We start from the raw sequence: 20724 nt of genomic DNA on the forward strand, positions 1-20724 counted from the left end.
CCCTTCAACTTGGTAATTTGTAAGCTTCTGAAGGCTCACCTACATTCTGACCTCGTTGAGGTCTTGACAATTAAGAGGTCTGTGAAATAAAACTGCAATCATGGATACCAAGAAAAAACAGGAGGGAGGAGGTTAGTTTTTGCTAAGGAGGAAGCAGCTCCTAATGACTTTATTAAGCACATTTACAGTGGAGCAAAGCAGGCAAAGAAATCAAAGAGTTTGAAGACATTTGTGTAATGTATTTACATGTACTTTAAATTTTAAGAGGAAAGTAAGGAAGCTATAAGGGGAAAAATTACAAGATCAAGAGATGATTCCTTTGGTTTAAGGAAGAAAAAAGATGAATTTATATAAGAGAAAGAGGGCTCTAAGGAAAAATACTAGTGAAAAATGATGGTAGAGGGTGAAATAGAGGAGACTGTAAAAGAAAGTAAAATGCATATGTGCTTTTAGGAAGAATTAAATATGTAATAGGAATATAACAGTAGAAGAAAGGTATCTGGTGGAAAGAATTTTTTCAAAAGGTAGGAATATCGAAACAGGCTGGTTTGGAGACTTGTGTCTGCTTATACAGTCTTCTAAAGTAACTAATATCATCTTCTAAGAGAATTAACTTGGTGCTTTTAGCCAAAATCACTTTCCATACTGAAATTTTTCAAAGAAGAGAATAAAATAGTTTATATAGTGAAAGAGCTGGGACTTTAACGTTGGGAAGGCTTAACTTTTCCAGTATACATCTTTGCCTTATCACTGTGTTTTATTTTGAGGGTACAACTGTGACGTTTTGGAGCAGGTGAGTATTTACAACTTAGGACTGCAGCAGTACTATGTCCCTCAATTTGCTGTCAGGCAAATGGTATGAAATGCTGTCATCTCCTATTTCTGCTCAGCGTGTACACAATATTGTCAAAGAGCTATAATGAATAATATTTACTTGTAGTGACTCAATACACCTGCACCTACAGACACGGCTGAACAGTAGGTTTGTGGACTTAATGCCTCTTTAAGGTGCCACAAATTCACAGGATACTTGTGAGTATCTTAGAAAACACTTGAGTCTGATTCTGATAGTTGGGCAGGTCTGATCCTTGTCCCTGAACAGTCATAAAAAAAGCTGGGACCATCACAGCCATGAACTGAACAAGCATAAATCCACTGACAACTGTGGATCTGTGAAGTGGATCTCACTGCTTTTAAGACTGAAATTTATCCCAGGGTATCAAAACTCTTTGATTTGGTTCCCTAACCAATATGTACTTCATGGAAAAGCATCATCTTTAACAGGAAAAATTATTTCCATGGCAGCTTAGATACATCTGCTCCTTTAATTCCATTTTACTTAATCCACATTTATAAGATGCATTTAGTCACATAAACTGTGGAATTAACTGCAAGACAGAAATGGAGATAATATTAAGGAAAAAAAAAAGGCACAACTGTTCTTCAGTGACAAAGATTTCTGAGGAATTGATTTTAATTTTTTTTTAAATAAAATGAAATTATTTCCATCTTTAATTCAGATTCAGATAACAGCAACTTCTCATTACTTTTATAGCAAATATCCTCCTGATTTTTGCTCTAGTCACTCCAATTCTTTATTTTACCTTTTTATGCTTTCTCTATATAAATTACAGAATCCATTTTACAAGATTTTGAGACCTGATGGAATTTTTCCCTTTAACTAAGAAAATTAATTGAAGCTTTAAGTTTTTCCTGAGATACTTTCTTAGCAATGTGATTTTCATTTTTTTGCCTTCACAGCACAATGGGAAAACAACACAGCGGACACTTATCAAATCTTTGTCAGGAAACTTGACGTGAGAGTTGTTGCCAAGCAAGGGGGTAATAAGAGATAAGATCATAATCATTGTGCACTTTACTGATATGCTGTAATCAAATGTGGCAGATTTAGGATGTTCAGAAGGAGCTGTGCTAGAATCTCTAAGCAAGCACTAATGGAAAGGTTAATACGATGGTAGTTAGCAGACACCAGCAACAGCAGTTTGTCACTAGAACTGAATTTAAACCAGGCATATTCAAAGTCTTTAGCTCAAGGGGGCAATAAAAGTATAGAATGGGTAGACTTAATACACTACTTCCTTTCCTTTTTATTGTCTAGCTACCAGAGGGTACCAATAATTTGTTATGCTTCATAATATATTTGGAGGCATCTGTGAAATTCATTCATTTGATAGAATAAATTGAAAGTGTATTTTTATGCTAACAATACAGATTATACAAATGAAAATTGACAGTGATAAAATGTCTGGATTTCTACAAAGCAGCCGCATGAATTTAGCAAACATAAAATGAAATGGGCCAGCCCACAGCTTTAATATCTAAAACACTGATGGCATTGATGTACCTGCTGGTGCAGGGCTCTAAAGAGATCTAAATTGCAGAACAAAAGCTGCCAGTCTTTCTTTCTTTTTTTTTTCCCTACGCAGCCATCCACACACAAAGTGGCACGTTCTTAAAGTGCTGCAGTTTGAATCGCGCGGCTTCTATTATTTATGCAGAATGGGTGTTGAGCAGTCAAACTCCTATCTATTCTTCCCCACTGCAAACAAATCAATTAAGGTGGGTCTTATTCCACTGAAAAAAACATGTAACAGGATTTATGTGCATTCGGTTCTGCAATTTAGATTTCAGTGAGATCGCTTACTATCTGTGAAATTAGTACAACTGTTGTCACATTAATTATAGTATTTAAAACCTGCCTATTTGAATTCAGCATTAGAGACCAATAGCTGATAGCTCTCCAGATTGAGTTATCTGAATGCAGCCAATGGGAGGGGCAACAAAAAGGCTTAGGCACTCAAATAAATACCTCAGAAAAATGAAATCAAAAGCTCTGAGAATCGCTGTAAAATCAACAGTGTTTACTTCTAGAAAGTAGGGAATCGAGCATTTTTAGAGCACAGATGGAAAGCACCAACTTGAATCTGTTTTGAAACAGAAATTCCACACCACCCCTTCGAAAAGCAGCGCGGTTTACATTAATCAGTACCTACCAATTTTATATACAACCTTTCTACAATTCATTTGCATAATGATAATCCGCATATGGCAGGGTTTAAGATCTTTAAGCGGTGTTATATTTCTCTATTTAGTCTTCCCTCACCACTGCTGTAGCAGTGAATCCTTGTGGAGTGTAATGCAGCTAATGAGGTAGCTTTTTAACTGAACAAACTGACAGGTCCCATATCTGCAGAGGCAGCTTGAAACCGTGCCCAACCTCTCGGCTTCCCAAGAGGCTTTTCAAAATTCAATAAATAACATCTGTAGGCGATGTTGGGTGCAGACCTAGCAGAGTGCGTCATAACACTGAGCTGGCAGAACAAAGAAACCATGACGACTGCCAAGTTTCCATGGCAACCGCTGCGAGGCTTGGAGAGTATAATAGCACATCAATCATTGTCCAAAAGAACTTCATTATCAGCACGAAAAAAGCCTTTAGGATCTGTTTAGTGTGCAATTGTGGGTTAACTCACCTCAAAGCCTTGCTCTCTAGCAAAAGTGGCAGCTTCCTGAAATAATAAAAAAAGAACAGTTAATTATAAAGTGCTAGATAATGAAGAAATAACACATTTTGAAACTCATTCAGCCAGTTTTCCTTTTACACGATTATCTCAATATCCCCACATACAGTTGTTCTATTCTGATAGTTGCACCCAAAGCTTCCTCCTCCTTCCCGCAGCCCAACAGCAGCACAATGTCAGCACGCTGCTCAAGTTCAAATAAAGAAGGTACAATATATGGTATTTTCCAGGTGAGGAAAGTTACTTCTGGACACAGGACTTTAAGTAGGAAATCACAATTTCAAATCCAGGCAAATATCCTTCAGTCATATTTTGAATTGGAATTACAGCGTTATCTCCACTGATGCACTTCATGGGATATGGGTTTTAAAGCCATTTTAAAAAAATCATTTGTCATCTACAATGCATAAAAAAAATAGGAGTACAAAATGTGTTCAAACCCTTGTGGTGGAATCAGATGAGCATTTTAAAACACTCTGATGTCTTAATCACTGCTTTAGGCAATTTAACTATGTTCTTTTCCTCAAAGAACAGAGGAAACATTAGGGTATCAGAATGTCCTCATTTCTTATTTATATTAATTGGAGCAATTAAAATCTCTTTTGAAATAAAAGCAAGGAGACAGGAGACAACAGCAGTGTTTTTCCCTTGTTCACTTTCTACCTCAGCATTGCAAATACAGTTGACAGTGCTCAAAGTCTTTACATTTTAACTTGCAATCTTCCAGATTATCTTTGCCAAGTGACATTAATAGAAGGATAAGACTTGAGCCTGAACAGAGAGCTGATCCAACTAAACAAAAATAACTACCGTACCGCACCATTTAAGGCCAGTGTCCCTGTGACAGCTTTAATACTGCAGAAAATACATACTTGTGGATCTATATGATTTGCCAATTTGGGGGCAATCTACGAATCCGAAGTGGGTACAATTGATTATAACAACAGTAACTTGAGGTTAATAAAATGCGATCAGCTGAAAAGCACAACTCCTCAGGCTGCTTCACTGCAGAAACATAAGGCTGACCGGGTTAGCCTTAGCTGATGTTGACAGAAAAACTGAATCATGGTCCTGACAATTGGGTGCGGGCAAGGTTAGCCACTTTGACAATTTACTTACAATTGAATTCCTTCTTGTACATCACACAGTCAATGACATTTGCTAGCCTGGCTGTCAAGAAGGAGTGTAGGGTTCAAAGATATCATGCAGTGTTTTCCTAAAGCAGCATGTGATTAACAAAGCCTATGCTCATATGAAAAAAGGAGCCTGTGAGCTCCCACTATACAGTGATGCACTTACAATGAACCACAGCACAATCAAGAAAGCCTCAAATGAGACTTGGACACAGAAAAAAATCCCACAAAAAAATAAAATAAGAGGAATAAGAGAGTGATAAGGAGGATAGAGAATAAGAAAATAAACTAACGATTACATACTGCAGCCAAATAACTTCTGTAACCTCAGGTTTTTGGTCATGTGAGTGAAATTGGAGGTTGCACTGATCTGTCCTAAGGGATTTCTTTAATGCCCAAGGCAGCAGGACATTAACATCTGTGTTAAACTATTGTTTGGGCAGGAAACTGGACACCAGTACATTCTTACATCTGTGAAATAAAAGCTATTCCAGTTAAGTAGTACTTCCTTATGTGAGAGACTTTGAGAGAATTCATCTTAATTTTCTGTTCTGGGGCACCCATGCATAGCAGATGTGGTTTGAAAGACCTGGCTCTTCCACAAGAAAGTACAAACGGATTGCACATTTGGCAAAAAGCATCTTATCTTAGGATTTTCCTGCTGGAGCTTCGTCTTTTAGCCTGGTCTGTTGCCCAGCGACATGAGCAATGGTAGCCAGCACACAATCACAGGTTGACCCCTAATGTAAGGTGTCTGTACGTGCCAAAGAACAGCAGCAATCTTAATTTTCTTCTCTCCTGTCAACCAAACCCCACAACACCTCCTGAGCAGCTTCCTCCAGTAAGGAGCCTGCTGCTCCCTGAGAATCAGTCTCCCAGGATTACAGGCAATGAGAATTAAGGCCCTTCTAGAAAAAAAGGAGAGAAAAGCTCAAAGCACATCTTTAGAGGCTACGGTTTGGTGTTTGCAAAATGGTGAGAAATGTTCCGCAGGCCCTGAATGCAGGGCCAGTTCAAAGTAAATTAACCAGATAAAAGCAATGAGGAGCTTTTAGTATCTATTCACAGTAACAGTGAGAACAGGAAACAAGCGGACCCCATCTGTGCAGCCTTAGGGCACCTCATACTGAGCCTCACGTACCTAATAGAGTAGTCAGGTTAAAATCGAAGTGGCTGTAACATGTGGAGACTGCTGGGGTTACGGCGGCCAGCCAGGGCGTTCCCTGATGCAGGTGATAATCAGTATGATAATCACTGTATTTACAGGCTTTCCATTTTATATCTGACATTGGAAATCACGGAGAAGGAGGGATTAAGGAAATAAACAACCTACACAGAAGCATTACTGCTCCCCAGAGAATGCAGCATTTCCATTCATGCATGACATGCGACAACAGCAAAGCAAAACAGCAACAGAACAGAATTTTCTTAGGAAGCTTCATTTCACGTCAGGAGTTCTTTTGGTTCTGATAAACTTTAGGTGTTATTCATTCATTACTCCAAGTCAGCATTTTCAGATCTATTTTCCATTTGTGTCTATAGTGCATCTCACTTCATAACATCCTCTCCACCACCTTTCTTCTCTTAAATAATAAATATATTTTAAAGCTCACACTCCTTTTTTATACAGGCTCTTTATCTTCCACAAGAGCACATTTGTTGCTGTACCACCTAAAGCAGAAATGGGATTTGTTAACAGTTACGAAACATTATTTGGCTTCTGCCGTTTTGGAAAAAAATAATCCCAAAACATACAGTCACATTGAAGTAAACAGCATACAGTGTCATTTAAAGGAGTAACACCATGTCACCAAAGTCAACACACACCCTTTCTTTGCACAATAACGAGCAGTTTACACAGGAAAGCAAGATAAAGAGATAACAATAAAAAAGACAACCTCCTTCAGTACTGGTCTTGCTGTTACATTTGACTCTCTTGATAGCTGAAAACTATTCCCTTTTTGCACATATTTTGTTCCTGTTGAAGCTCCAGCATTTAGTAAACGGAACCACCTATAACCTACACTCCAGTCAATTGTAATAGGGCTTGTTAGAATTTGGGGCCCTTTTATCATCAGCAATAGAAGCACCTTGTTCACAAGTAAACCAAAATATACCCTCTTAAGACAGAAGCCATTAGCTTCTTCACCCTCAGGAATTAACCACTGTGTCAGGAGAATTTTGGGATTAAAGAGTTAAGTTGGCTTCACTTCAATAATTTGAACGTTCATTTTGCCAGAAGACTCGCTATGTATTCATTTTTCGTAGGTAATAATTTTTTGTAGGTTTTTAATAATAAGCTGGCCAAATTATAGCCAAAATGCTAACAACATGCATATTGGGTTAAATTGCAATGAACAGCATTTAAATTCTCATATTTCTGAAATTAGATGACAGAAGACCGTTTCAGAAGCATCACCAACAGTATTATCTACAATACACATTTTAACCTTTATACAGAGGAAAGGAGCACTGTAAACTAAATTTGCATTTCACTGCTGAAATCAACATTATCTCATAAAGAAATGATAAAACAGCAGGACAGCAATGATACCTTTGCACACTGAATGCACTTCCCATAATTACACAAGAACACAAATGCAGGAGACGCTGGAGCTAATTGCACGCCTCCCTCCTTCTTAATAGAGAAGGCATCTCACAGAATAACCTATAACTCACGTGTTACAGCACTGCCCTGTTCAGCTCCCTCTAATTCTCTCTCCTTAACTTTCTTTGACAGCCTCCCATCCTTGCTATTCTCCCACCCTTCCAGATCATGTCCCCAGCTACAAAAAAAAAAAAAAAAAAAAAAAAGGAAATGAAAGAAAAGAAACAAAAAAACAGGATGGAGTTCCCATTCCAGCAACCATAAATTTTTGATTTACCCAAAATAAGCCCCCCAAAAACAAGCCCTGTTCACATTTCCAGGAATACAATCTCCTTTTTCTGCACAACAAATCCGTGACTCAGTGTCTTTACCCCATCCCATAAATCAACAAAATCTTAGCCACCACAGACTTATACAACATGAATAACTGTAGAGGGAAGAGGGAGATGCCTGCACTAAATTAGAGGCATCAAGAAAAACAAGTAACAACAAGAAACAACAAGCAACAAGCAAATAACAGCAAACAAAAACCAGCAAATGACTATCTGGACCATCCATGGCCTGTTTGCATTTGCTGGAACCACTTCTACTGGTGCCAGCCATGTTTGATTACAAGCTAAATAGTACCTCTACCACTACGCTTCTTTTTCTGCTGATATCTTCTAAAAATCTATCTTAAACATTTCTTTCTTCAGCTTCAGAGTATTGCTGTTGCACAACTGCCTTATGAACAGATAGTTTGCTTCCATTTACACTGTTTCCTTTAACACATCAAAGGCAATTATATAGCCACTTAGTACTATCAAATCACTGATGAGTTCATCTCTAATCCTGCTATAACTTTTTGTTCTTTGTATTCTTTCTGGCTTTTCTACAGCCTGTTGTGTTTGCTGAAACGAAGTGTTAGCAGTTGCACAAATCTTCTCTAACATTCAGACCCTGTTATCTAAGTGAAACAACTGACAACAAAGTAAAATAAGCAAATGAGGATATAGGGAAGACTCATTCAAGTGATGTACACTGATATCTACAACCTAATTCTGCACAAGATTGACTCAAATAATAGAGACAGGTGTTAAAGATTTGTGTTTCTGAAATAGATGCTTTTATACGTGATTTCTTAACATAAAGTAAAGCTTTCTAAAACAACAATTGAAAAAAGAAATAAAAAATGTTGTTTCTCTCACCATACTACAGACATGAAAGTCTTCTTTCATTATAATAAAATTTCAAACACTTGCATTTCTAATTCAGCTTTCCTTAGGCAGACGCATTTGTCCTACCTATTACCCTGTTACTTTGTCACTTTCACATTGTCATCTCTGTTTCTAACAAAGAACTTTCTTATAAAACTCTGCTCTCAGAGCTATACTCTGTTTTACGAACTCCATAGGTCCTGAGAATCTCTGGTCTCAGCAGTATGCTTTGTCCAGTAATTCTGAATACAAGCCCTTAAAAGTCATCTTCTTTTGTTAAAAGCTCCCTCTTATTATGTGAGATTAGTTATTCATCAGCCATACAGTCATGAAGAATACTACTGTCAAGATCACCATAAGCCCCTGCTTTTGGTATTTCTTTCACAAAACACTCACCAAAGTGTGGGAGCTAAGCTAGTTTTTAAGGACATGGACTAACGAGCAGTATCATGCCATGTTTTGCACTCCTCCAGCTCTAGGCCAGTATACACTAAATATGATCCTGGTAATGGCATTTGTCTCAAGGCACAGATATGACAGTGGATTTTCAGTCGCTGCCTTTGGATTGTAACAAAGATGTCACACATTCACTCACTAACATCGTGACACCACTCTTTTCTGAATATGCAACAAAAAGCCAAACTTGAGCCATTTCTTGAGACATTCAACATCAGGCTGGGTGGGGCACTGAGCAACCTAATCTAGGTGTAGTTGTCCCTGTTCATTGCAGGGAAGTTGGGCTAGGTGGTCCTAAAAGGTCCCTTCCAACTCAAACAGTTCTATGATTCCATGAAATAAAGGTGATGTCAAAGCTGGGGTAATAGTAGTCATGACATATCTAAGTAATCAGAGGCAGACACTGTTAGACTACCTGAAGATCCATTGAAAATTGAAAACATGACTTCAACAAATGGCTGTTATCATTCTGCTATTTGAAAATGAATTGATAGAAAATCTATAGAATATACTTCCAGCTGGATCTTTAAGCTTTAGAGCCAGTAGTATACCGACTGCAGCTTGTGAGAAGTTACACAGATCCCTCTTCAATTCAGTGCTAAATAGCTATCAATAGTTACTCAAAATTCTTAGATTGTCCTATCCAGCCTTGCGTGTCATTATAATCTGATTTAAAAGTCAGCTATCACTACATTTTCACTATATAGAAGCAGTGCAAGCTCATATGTCTTTATTAAAAGATGGCCATTTATAAAGGCCAAGAGGGGAATGCAATTTTTTTCTTTTTCCCTGTCCTCCAGAAATGCTTGCTTCGATATGGGTTACATGAGAGTTTGAGAAACAGAAGTCTAAAGAACCACCCAGCATATTTTCTGAAACAAATGCATACCTGATGAAATTTTGCTACTGCTGATAAAGTTTGCGCTATACTTGGGGATATGTTACAGGAATATAATGCTCCAGTATTATTTTCCTTTGATAAGCACTAATTCTTGATTTGGTCATTAGGATACACCTGTTCACATTTCAGAGAAGATCAATAAAAGCTGGTCACAGAAAGGACAGACTCTGCAGACAGCCTGAGAACCAGCAATGAGAATCAGCAGTATCTGAACAAGTATCTATCCCTCACTGGGCATTACTGAAGAAAGCACAGCTGGCATCAGTTGCATGGGCAGATTATTGTAAAGGAACACCAAGTGTTTTTTTCCTTTCTTTACTCCTACCATGACTAGTCCCAGATCTGAAAATAGCTTTTTTTCCACAAAGGATAGCAAAGATATCCTTGCTAAAATATATCCTAAAATATTTTCTCAGTTTGCTTTAGTAATATGAAAGATACTAGCAACTATAACTATACTACCTTCACACTGTGAAAGTGAAAATGTAGTGAAAGTGAAAATATAAATTAATAATAGTGAAATGAATAATCAGAACAAGTAGAAATGCCATATGGGATTAAAGTTGTAATGTTCAGAGGGGGTTCTGGCATTCTACCAGTGGGTTTTGTCTGAAAAATCAGTGTGAAAAGAATGAAGAAAGGAAATACATTTCTTCTCCTGCTTGGGTTCACGCTGGAGCATCTGTTTATACAATTTATATTATATACAATTTGTTAATATTCAAGTTATTTATTCTCCTACTTATGTTATTACCAGAACTATAGTTCCTGCTAGAATTTTCTATGGAAAAAATCATCCTGAGTCGGAGTGTAATGCCATAACAAGGTCTGCCACAGCTGCAGCAGTGATATGCCTCTGAGCCATTTTGAAATTTTATGACGGATAAAAAGCTATTACTTATATCTCTACCCTACATCCTTACCTAAAGAACTGAACTGGTTCTGACTGTACATTTCTCTCTCCTCACAGATTATAAGCCCCAAATTAGTGAACTTCCTTACACCATCTCTTTATACAAATGTGCCTATTGCTATCTTAAAAATAAAATGCATCGTGATCAGAACAGAGAGACTCCTTCTTTAATCATCACCAAAGGAATAGAACATAATAAAAATGAAAACAAACAATAAAATGAATTTAATAGCTAGAGGATAAGAGCTTTATACACATATAAAAAATAAAAGATATGTGGGATCTTTTGAAGCCTTTAATACTGTACATTATAAGCTCTTTGTACTAACCTTCTGGCTCAAGGATGACAAACAGAAATAAAAGATTGCATCATTTCCAACAAGGCCTTCTATGATTGCAACCACTCAGAGTAGCCTGAAATCACTGACAAGATATTCTCATCTAGCAATTTCAGTTGAAGAGAATAATCAGATACTGTGCTAAAAGTGCTGGGATACAACAGGACATGTCTATTCTAGCTAGAAGGTTAACACATTTTTAGCAGTAGAATTTAGCTGTTTTCTGTACTTTGTTTTGCATGATGTCATGCACAGACATTTAGAATTATAACCAAGAATATGGCATTGGAAACTCTATAAAGAATAATCATCACATAACTCACTTCATGTGCTAGACTTGCACTGCTTATTAACCTTTGCAAGAAAAAAAAACAACTGCTCACTGCGATCTCCAGCATTAATGCTAACTTTCAAACAGATATTAATAATATGCATTTTACCCTTCGATTAAGTTTAACCCAGTTGTCTTATAGCTTCTTATTAGAGTCTGTTGTGCTCTTTCACACTAATATGATAATGCATTTATCTGTGCTCAAGAACCAGATATTCAAGTTTTCTCTTGCATTTCCCATGTTAGCTACTGAAAAGAAAATCCTTGTTACCAGTCTGCACTAGTTGCTCTCTCACAGCACGGTCACTCCTGAACTGCAACACTGCAATCCGACCATGGGTAGGTCACTGTGGTTCCAAAAGAAGAACATGAGCTCTAATTCCCGATGTGACTAAGGCACTTTTAGTCAGACAGGTTGCTAATTTCTTGAATCGTTTAAAAAAAAATTGTAGTAGTTATAATTAGTATTTGTCTGCTTCTGACCTATAACTGCTTGAGGATGAATGCCTTCTTGGTATGTTGGTCCTATTTCTAAAAGAAGCCAACCTGAACTTGAGATGGCTTTAGGCAGAGCAGAGGATGAAAGAGAAAACAAGCAAGATAATTAGAAAGACCAGAAATTCCACAATATTTTGAAGAATTATTACAGAATCCCAGGTTGAGATTGGAAAGTGCCTTTGAAGCTCATCTAGTACAACCACTCTCTCACACAAGGTCAGCTGAAGCAGGTTAGCCTAGACTGTTTTGAATATCTCCAAGGACAGACTCTGCACTGCTCCTCCAACTTCTTTCAGCATCTGACCACCTTCACAGTAGAAGTTTTTTCATTATGCTTAAGGAGAGTTGCCTGTATTTCAATTTATGCTCACTGTCTCTCGTTCTGTCACTGAGTATCACTGTGAAGAGCCTGGATTCATCTTGATTATCACCTCTCACTAGGTATTTAGGTGTTAATAAGATCCCTTTGAACCTCTTCTTGAGGCCCTTAGCTTCTCTTCACCTACTTGGTCTCCAGCCTGTCTTGATGCATGAGGCTATTTTTTCCCCAGGTAGAGTACCTTCTATTTTCATTTGCTGAACTTTATGAGATTCCTGTCAGCCCATTTCTCCATTCTGTCAAAATCTGACATTAAAAACTTGACATTATACTTTGCTTTAAGATAGTAGCTACTGACTGGAAGTACAAGATAAAATCCATGTCGGGTCTAGGTAGATGGGGAAAGACTTTGTCAAAGACCTTATTGATGTATAAAGGAAAATTATGTGATTGTTAGGATAGAAAAAGATACAACTAAAGAAACTAACTACAGTCACAGTGAACCAGAACAAGCTGCTACAACAAATAATCAGAATCTCTATCAGAGACTATGAAAAACCTTCTACTCAGCTTCTGCTGTCCAAAGGGCTAATGGCGTTCAAAAGGAAACCAAGGATGAAGAAAATGTCAGCTAATCTACTCATGTCTCTACTACTGAACTTTGCCTAAATATTTACTTCACATTGACTTTAAGAAACCTGGCTTGCTTTGGGCTGCATATATTCAAATGATCTATAATCAATTTCTTCACATATTCAAATCACTCTTCTTCCACTACAATTGCTTTCTCTTTTAAAAATTAGATCATGGCTATCCTATTGATTGTTTTTTTTTTTTTTTTTTAACCATGTCTTCAAAGATTAAAGTGAAATTTTTTCAGGAAGAGAGGTTCAAAATTCCTCTGCCGGAAAGCAACGTTTTCTTAGCATTTTTTTCTACTTTTAAGAAATCACACTCTCATTGAAAATAAGAAAAATTATAAAAGAAAGAATACAAAATGATGAATATGTATGATTTGCTATATATATAAAAAAAAAAACCTTCAAAATTAAATAATGCATGAAAAACTGCATTCCTGCATCGTCTTTCAACTAATATGTGACAACTTATTCATTAAAAGTGTAATTTTCGCAATGCATTATAACATGGATAACTGTATTCAAACCTCTCCCTTTCAAAGTGATCATCGCACTGGATATATAGGAGTTACAGTAACAAGAAACTGAATCCATTGCAACTTTGCCTGTCAGGTATTTGCTTTCCCTGTTAAATTAACTTTATGTACATACATACATATATGTATATATATGTGCATACATACATATATATATATACATGCACACACACACATATATATAACTCCCAAATGCATATATAGTTGCCTGTTCTGGTCTTCTACATGCACCCATTATTTCTGGTTAAATCAGTGGTTCACATTAGAACTATAACAAGGATAAAAAAATAAAAAAATCCACTACGGAATCACAGCAACTAAACCACCAAAATTCACTGGCTCTTTGAAGTTTTCTGAGTGCTTGAAGGTTATGAAGATCCCCATGTATTGCTTTATATATGCTAGTTACATCAGCATTCATGTTTAATAGTACTGATGTGTATTTTTGTTACTATGAAGTAATTTCACCTTAGTAACACGTAGTAGAAATTAATTAGGATCTGTTCTCTCTTAAAGATATCATTCAATACATTAAGTAGTTGTAAAACATTTATGTGCAAATAGATTTTTCTTGCAGTGTTATGACTGAGAACATGATCTATGTACTATGAACTATTGTTCTCCAGCTTATAGATTCACGCAGTTAACTTTTAAAGACAAAGTGAAAAGTAAAATTTGGTCTCGTTTCACATGAAAGGGAAATGTAAGATTTGAACAAGAGAAAACTCAGTTTCGACTGTGCTCTTTTCACACAGAGCAGCTCTCTAAATCTCTGCTAAGCAAGGACAATCTTCTAATGGCATCAGCTGTACATTCTAAAGGATCATAAAAGTACGTCAAAGATTCCAACCATTAATGCTTTCAAAGATTTCCACATAAGTAACTGTACAAATAACTTAATAACTTTGATTCTAACTCGTGCACATTCTCCAAGATTCAAAGAGCAATTTTAATCCTCACCTTTACTTCAGGACAGTTACCACTTAAAACTCCAATTCTGTACCTTTAAAATGCTACATTTATTTTAGGATTTGTCTAGCAAACATTTTTTAATTACTGAAATAACAGATTAACATTATATCTTAATATACAGTTATATTTTTACTTACTACATGTTGGTGTATTGTAAATGAACCTGAAATATACCTAAAATTGTACTGGATACATTTCTTATTTCATTACACGATAAATCTATGGCTGCAAGACATTCTGAAGCTGAAGTTAGCAGTGGTAGTAATAGTAGTAGCAGTAATTCAGTTTTGGACAGGTTATTTTTAGCTGCATTCTTGCTCTAGCCCTTCACTACAGATTTCTCACACCTCCTGAGTGCTTAGAAGTGTAAATAATCTTTTTCTTTCCTTCTGTCTGTAGCATTATATTTGTGTTTAAATATAACAGAAGCTATCGCAATCTAGTTTGCCTCATACTTTCCAACACAAGAAAAGAAACACTTGCAATTTTTTCCATGATGCTGCATCTCTTTCATTTTATGCAAAATTTGAAAAGAGCTCTGGGGTCAGAGTAGTACTGCTCTTTTACTCTGTTTGCATCCTGATTCGGGCTCTTGAAAATTTATTACTTTCTCTTATTCGAGTAATAAATATTTGACAAAATACCATACAACAAATGACTGGAACATTCTAAAACACTACTGTTGTACTGTTCAGAGCAAAAGTGGTTGCAACTACAGAACACCACACACTGAATTTGAAGCTTTTTTTAAAAGACAGCTACTAAGGGATTGGAAAATGAAGAAAAAAACAAGCTAGGACCTCTGAAAAGTGGAACCAATTTGTAGAATCTCCTTCTTTTGATGGTGTTTTTTCCTAAACGAGCACGGAGAAAAGTAGCACTCATGTAACATAATAAAATATAATTAAGTTATAAACAATAAGCTAGAACACATTCAGCATCAGCTGACACATACACGTCTTCCTAATTCCTTGTCTCTTGTCAGATTTTTGCACCACACTCTCCTCAGTCCAGTTTATCATCTCACTCTAAATTATGTTTCAAAAAGTCACATGCTATGTTTTGAAAACTGCCATGCTCTAAAAGGCATTTTGATCTTAGGTTTAGACCATGAAAACAAACAATTTATTTAGAGTCTGGCTGGCTCACATGGTGAGCAGTGAACAGTTTGCAGAGGATACTGTGCTAAAAGTGTCACTTTTAAAAAATAATATTGAAGCAGTTCTTTACAAACATGGCAGTTGTCCAAAGCACATATGGAACATTAAATATAACCATAAAATTTTATGCACCAGATTTGACCAAGATCTTGAGCTCCAATTTATATTTTCTCCATTTTGCTGGAAGACTAGCTGCATTTGATAAAGCTACTTCATAAGGACTCTGTTCTCCTAACATTTACACATCACACATCTGGACTTGGAAAGGCAGTTTGAGTAAAAGAGCCAACTAATGCAGATCTTGTTTACATTATGTGCAATTACTCTTGTGTCATGAATCTCCCTGGGATATCAGAATGTGCTGAAGGCACCCAAAGAATATGTACTTCAAATAAGAGTGCATAAACCTGGGTGTTTATCCATGGGCTCCTTATACACGATCATGTAAGAAAACGAATGGCATCTGTGTTTCCTAATAATGTTTCAATTCATTTTTATTAATTATTTGCATGTAATTAGAGCTGCCCTTGGTGCCTGAAGATCTCTGTTTGGATTGCTTTTCTCTCACAACTTGCTTACTGCAGCCAAGGGAACTAAGTGATGGCAGTTGCAACACTCAATTCAGTTACATAAACATATCGTCCTTGCCAGACTCCCCTGCGGTGTTCCCATTTCATGAAATAAGTTTCTAGCATTTAGTAACGTACTGTACCAACAAGTTTCTTTTCATGTGACAAAAAATTAGGTCCTCTGCTCCTGGCAGCAGAGAGGCATGTGTGTGAACATGTCCCTGGAATCCACCCCAGCCCATGTGGCTGCACCAGCACGAGGACAGAAAAAACAACACTTGGGTAGCTGCAGAACAGGAGTTGGTCACCAGACTTCAGGAGGAGAAAGACAGCCGTAATCCAGAAGGTGAGGAAAGCTTACTCCTATGTGTGTTGCAGAGACAGCACATGTGAATGCACATTGTAACTTCACCATATACAAGAGGAATGTACTTTTCTATTGAACGTATTGCCAATAATGATTAAAAAGAATAATCTGGCTGGCTTATTTCTATAGGCGTAAAACTTTTTAACATCACAGCTGGTACAAACAGTCTTGACTATGAAAGCAGTAAAAGTGCAGAGGTATGGACAGAGTGACCAGACTAATCAACTGCACAGTTGATCAGCTTTAAAGATAAGAGGCTTTCTGGACTCTTTCCCGCCATATCTGCCCATCAGCATGAAGTTACGTGGTCATACTGCATTGACCTGCTGGAGGTTACCCTTACAACAGGTAGGTTTCAAGACTATCTGGTAAATTATATAGGAACATAGAGGAACTAGTATCTCCATGTCTGTCAGAGACAGTGCAAATCTTTAGACATGTTTGTATCAGGCGGCGTAGCACCATTAAAGTCTCCAGACTGCTTCTCTTTGAATCTCCATGTTCACAACTGCTACATGCATTCAGGTTTTCTCACACTGTCTACACATGAGAAAACACAACTCAGCTATAAGAGGGAGAAGTCTAGATCCATGGAAAAAAAAAGAAAAAAAAAAAAGAACTTTCACCAGTCATGAGCCACAATGGGATAGCTTGCCACTGCCCCGGTGGATAAGGGTAATTTGGGAAATCTCAAATCTCATTCTTGTCTTTTCTCTTTTCTATTGGTGTTAGCAAGCTGCACTCCAAGATACACAAGAATGCTACCTGAATTCTTTACAATTTTGCCATTAAATAAATAATAGATGATTTCTAAAGTAGAAAAAGAAGAAGGGAATAAAACTCACTATTTTGTGTTATGGTCTATAGCACTAACAAGCTGTTAAGTAGCCAAGATCTTGTTTTCTTTATGAATTTAAACTTAAAATGTAGGAAAATGTCTTCTTGAACATGAAATATTATTTTCCTGTAATACTGCACGTAGGTACCAACACACCAAACAAGATCAGATGTTAAGTATATACTAGAAGAGCCTTTACTGATATGAGCCAGTAAAGTTTTTCTTTTAGCTCAGTGGTAAAGGATTTACAATACCAGGGATGTTAATAACCAGATATTCACTTGCACCAATTGTTTGTAACCATAAAATTTTTCATAAACTGGTGCGTTACTGCTTGTTTAGAAAAGTGTGCAACACACTCGACTCCTGCTTTCAGTACTTGTGCAGGAAATAATCACAGTTCAAGTAGTACATAGGTAGTATGAATTTCACAAGTAGCAAAGAAATCTGGTGACATTGTCATCGCTATGGTAACTATACTTCTGTAGTGAACATTGAAGTAAATAGGTACATAAAACATGTATAAGTTGTTGCTCTATAAGTTACTGCTGCCTCGGAGCTGCAATAATTTGCTTCCTTTAAAATAGTTAAATCTGGCTATAAGTACCTGTTATCTTGCAATGTCCTATTATTTCAAGAAGATGACAAGGCTCTTCTTACATAATATAGTGCAAACAGACTGACTTATCAAGACAGGAACTTTCTGAAGAAGTAATTCATTGGCCTGTAATCAGCAAAGTATGAACAAACTTCTGGCTTGATGAGGGAAACCACTCCCAGACTCTTATGTACCAAGGCAAGGTTAATCCATTGTGCATACTTTGAAACAGGAAGGATATTTCTCTACTTCTGGCAAATACAGAGCCATTTTTGCATAGAGAGCTCTGTCTTATTTTCTCAAGTTCATCTGTTACTCTTTTGCCTCCTCCTCTCCCATACTACCATGGCTGAGATGTGCAATTAAGAAAAACCCAGGCTGGACAATGTCCTTCTTTAAGTTAAGAGAAATAATATGCACAAAGGTTTTGCTCTCCTGTCATGCCCTTCATCATATGCAATGTTCTGGGGGAGAGAGATCCTCCTTTTGTCCCCAGCTGAGCAATATAGCACATTTTTTAGGCTTCTCATGCACAAACTAATTTTGGAACAGTTAATAGCAAGCTGCCTTCTAATACACAATGATGTTGAACTGATATTCAAGGAAGGAAAGTACAGTTGTCTTCCAATTTAGACCACAATTGCAATGTTGATCAAATAACCCAGTCTACCCATGGCACAAAATGAAGGCAGGCACATAGGACATTCTTTGGATCCTTTGGGATTGTTTCCTTGGGTTAGATTACACATATAGCTTCAAAGTCTTATGTTTCTGAAAGAAAATGGATAGCTTTTTGTGACAGCTGAATTACAAATATCATCATATCAAATGGATTAGGACAGTCACAGAGACTTGGAAGGTCTAGACAATTCTCACTGATAAAGCAGGTAAAGCTGAATAAGACTTTTATAGAACATACACCAGTGCATGACCAGTGACAGGACAGACATCTCAGAATCCATCTGCTGTGTGGGGAGAAAAATGGTGGTAATAATATTTTATGTATGAGGAGAAAACATCTGCCTTAATGTATCCTTGATGTTCTGGTCATGTCTCTGTCGATAATACTAAGTTCTGCTTTTCAAAGTAGAGATTTGATCTGTGTTTACTATGAGAACTAGCATGCTTTGAACATACTGAGTGTACAAGAACTTAGTTTATGAGTCCATTGGTAATTCTGTCTTTTACCACAACTGTCAATATGAACTGTACGCAAAAAAATTTAATAAACTAGTAATAATTTGAAATTTGACATTCAGACTATATTTAAAGACCAAAAATTGAGTAAATTATTGATGATTAACCTATATCTAGCAGAACTACAGTAGGGTAGGTAACTCTAATGAATGATTACTAAGATGTCAGACATCTTAGTTGCCTGCCAGTCTTCACTAAGGGTTTTATAAATCATAAAAGATGATCAGTGAGAAAGAAACTCAAGCATTGTGTTTTGGTTTCTTACTCTGATATTAACTCCTAGAAATAAACTCTCTGTTCTAAAAACGTGGTCACACCTCCTTGGGCCTGTTCTTTAAAATATTCCCCGTGTCTTTGCTGCCCTGGATCTGCTGTGCAGAGGGAACTTGAAACAGAAGACACAGTTCTGAAAAGGGGAGGACCAAGCAGGAAGGTTTCCTTCTCCCTGTGGCAGTAAATTCTTAAATCAACTCAGGCTGTAATGTGCAATGAATATAACTCTGCAAATCACTACCATAAGGGTCTGATTTATTAGTAATACCCTCATTTCATTATGTTGCTCTGCTGATAGAAAAGGTACACAAGCAGAAGTTAACAAATTGGTGCACTGTGGCTGTTTTTCTAATGCTCTTTTATATCTGTAAATCTGTTCTTAAGAGTCAACATCAACACAAAATGATTTAAGGTTGATACTGCTCGAAAGAGACAGAATTTTTGCATGGCTGTGTGCTCCTTAGGTTTCTTGTTTGGAGTCCGTCTATCATACACACAAATTAAAACAATCAAACAAAAAACCTAGTAATAATCCACTAGTAAAAAATACAAATGCGATTGTCCCACTCTGCTCTGCACTGTGCAGCCTCACCTTCAGCACTGGGTGCAGGTCTGGGTGCCACAATGTAAGAAGGACATACAATCATTAAAGAGTGTCCAAAGCATGGCTGCAAAGATGGTGAGGGGACTGGAGGACGAGGTGTGTGAGGAGCAGCTGAGGTCCCTGTGTTTGCTCAGCGCAGAGCAGAGGAGCTGAGGGGAGCCCTCATGGCAGCTGCAGCTCCTCACAGAGAGATGGAGGGCAGCGCTGAGCTCTGCTCTGTGTGACAGCGACAAGGCCCAGGGAACGGCATGGAGCTGCGTCAGGGGAGGCAGCTGGGGGTAGGGACAGGGTCTGCACCAGAGGGCGGTGGGCATGGAACGGGCTGCACAGGTCACAGCCCAGAGCCACAGGAGCTTAAGGGTTTGGGACAACTCTCTCAGACATAGGGTTTGAATTTTGGATGGTCCTGTGTGGAGTCAGAAGGGTTCTTTAATGAGATTTTACTCCTCCTGTACTTCATCCTTGAAAATGCTTGTTCATAAATGTACATACTGCCAAAAAGAGATGACATGAATAATATGTGACTGTGAATTGAGGGATATTTTTCTCTTTAAGATAGGTCTTAGAGAAGTCTAGTAAAGAGACATGACCAAATTTTTCTTTGAGTTGAATATCTGATTGGAACACTATACATTCTGTTTGTAAATTCACAGGTAATGTATGACTTAATGATGCCTTCCACCTCGGGACATTCAGTGATTCTACAATACATCAGGTCAATACAGCATGAAATTCAG

At 37.3% G+C, this 20724-nt stretch overlaps 1 protein-coding gene across 2 annotated transcripts in view; it reads right to left on the reverse strand.

Moving 5' to 3' along the window:
- Positions 1-20724, reverse strand: part of ADK (adenosine kinase) — a 270648-nt gene that overhangs the window by 40313 nt on the left and 209611 nt on the right. For both annotated transcript variants that reach the window (XM_031603000.2, XM_031602999.2), the window contains exon 8: positions 3495-3530. In XM_031603000.2, the coding sequence (XP_031458860.2) occupies positions 3495-3530 (36 nt within the window). The remainder of the gene's footprint in view (positions 1-3494; positions 3531-20724) is intronic.

Source organism: Phasianus colchicus, chromosome 8 (genome assembly GCF_987193195.1).
Source record: "Phasianus colchicus chromosome 8, bPhaCol1.hap1.1, whole genome shotgun sequence".
Classification (NCBI taxonomy): Eukaryota; Metazoa; Chordata; class Aves; order Galliformes; family Phasianidae; genus Phasianus; species Phasianus colchicus.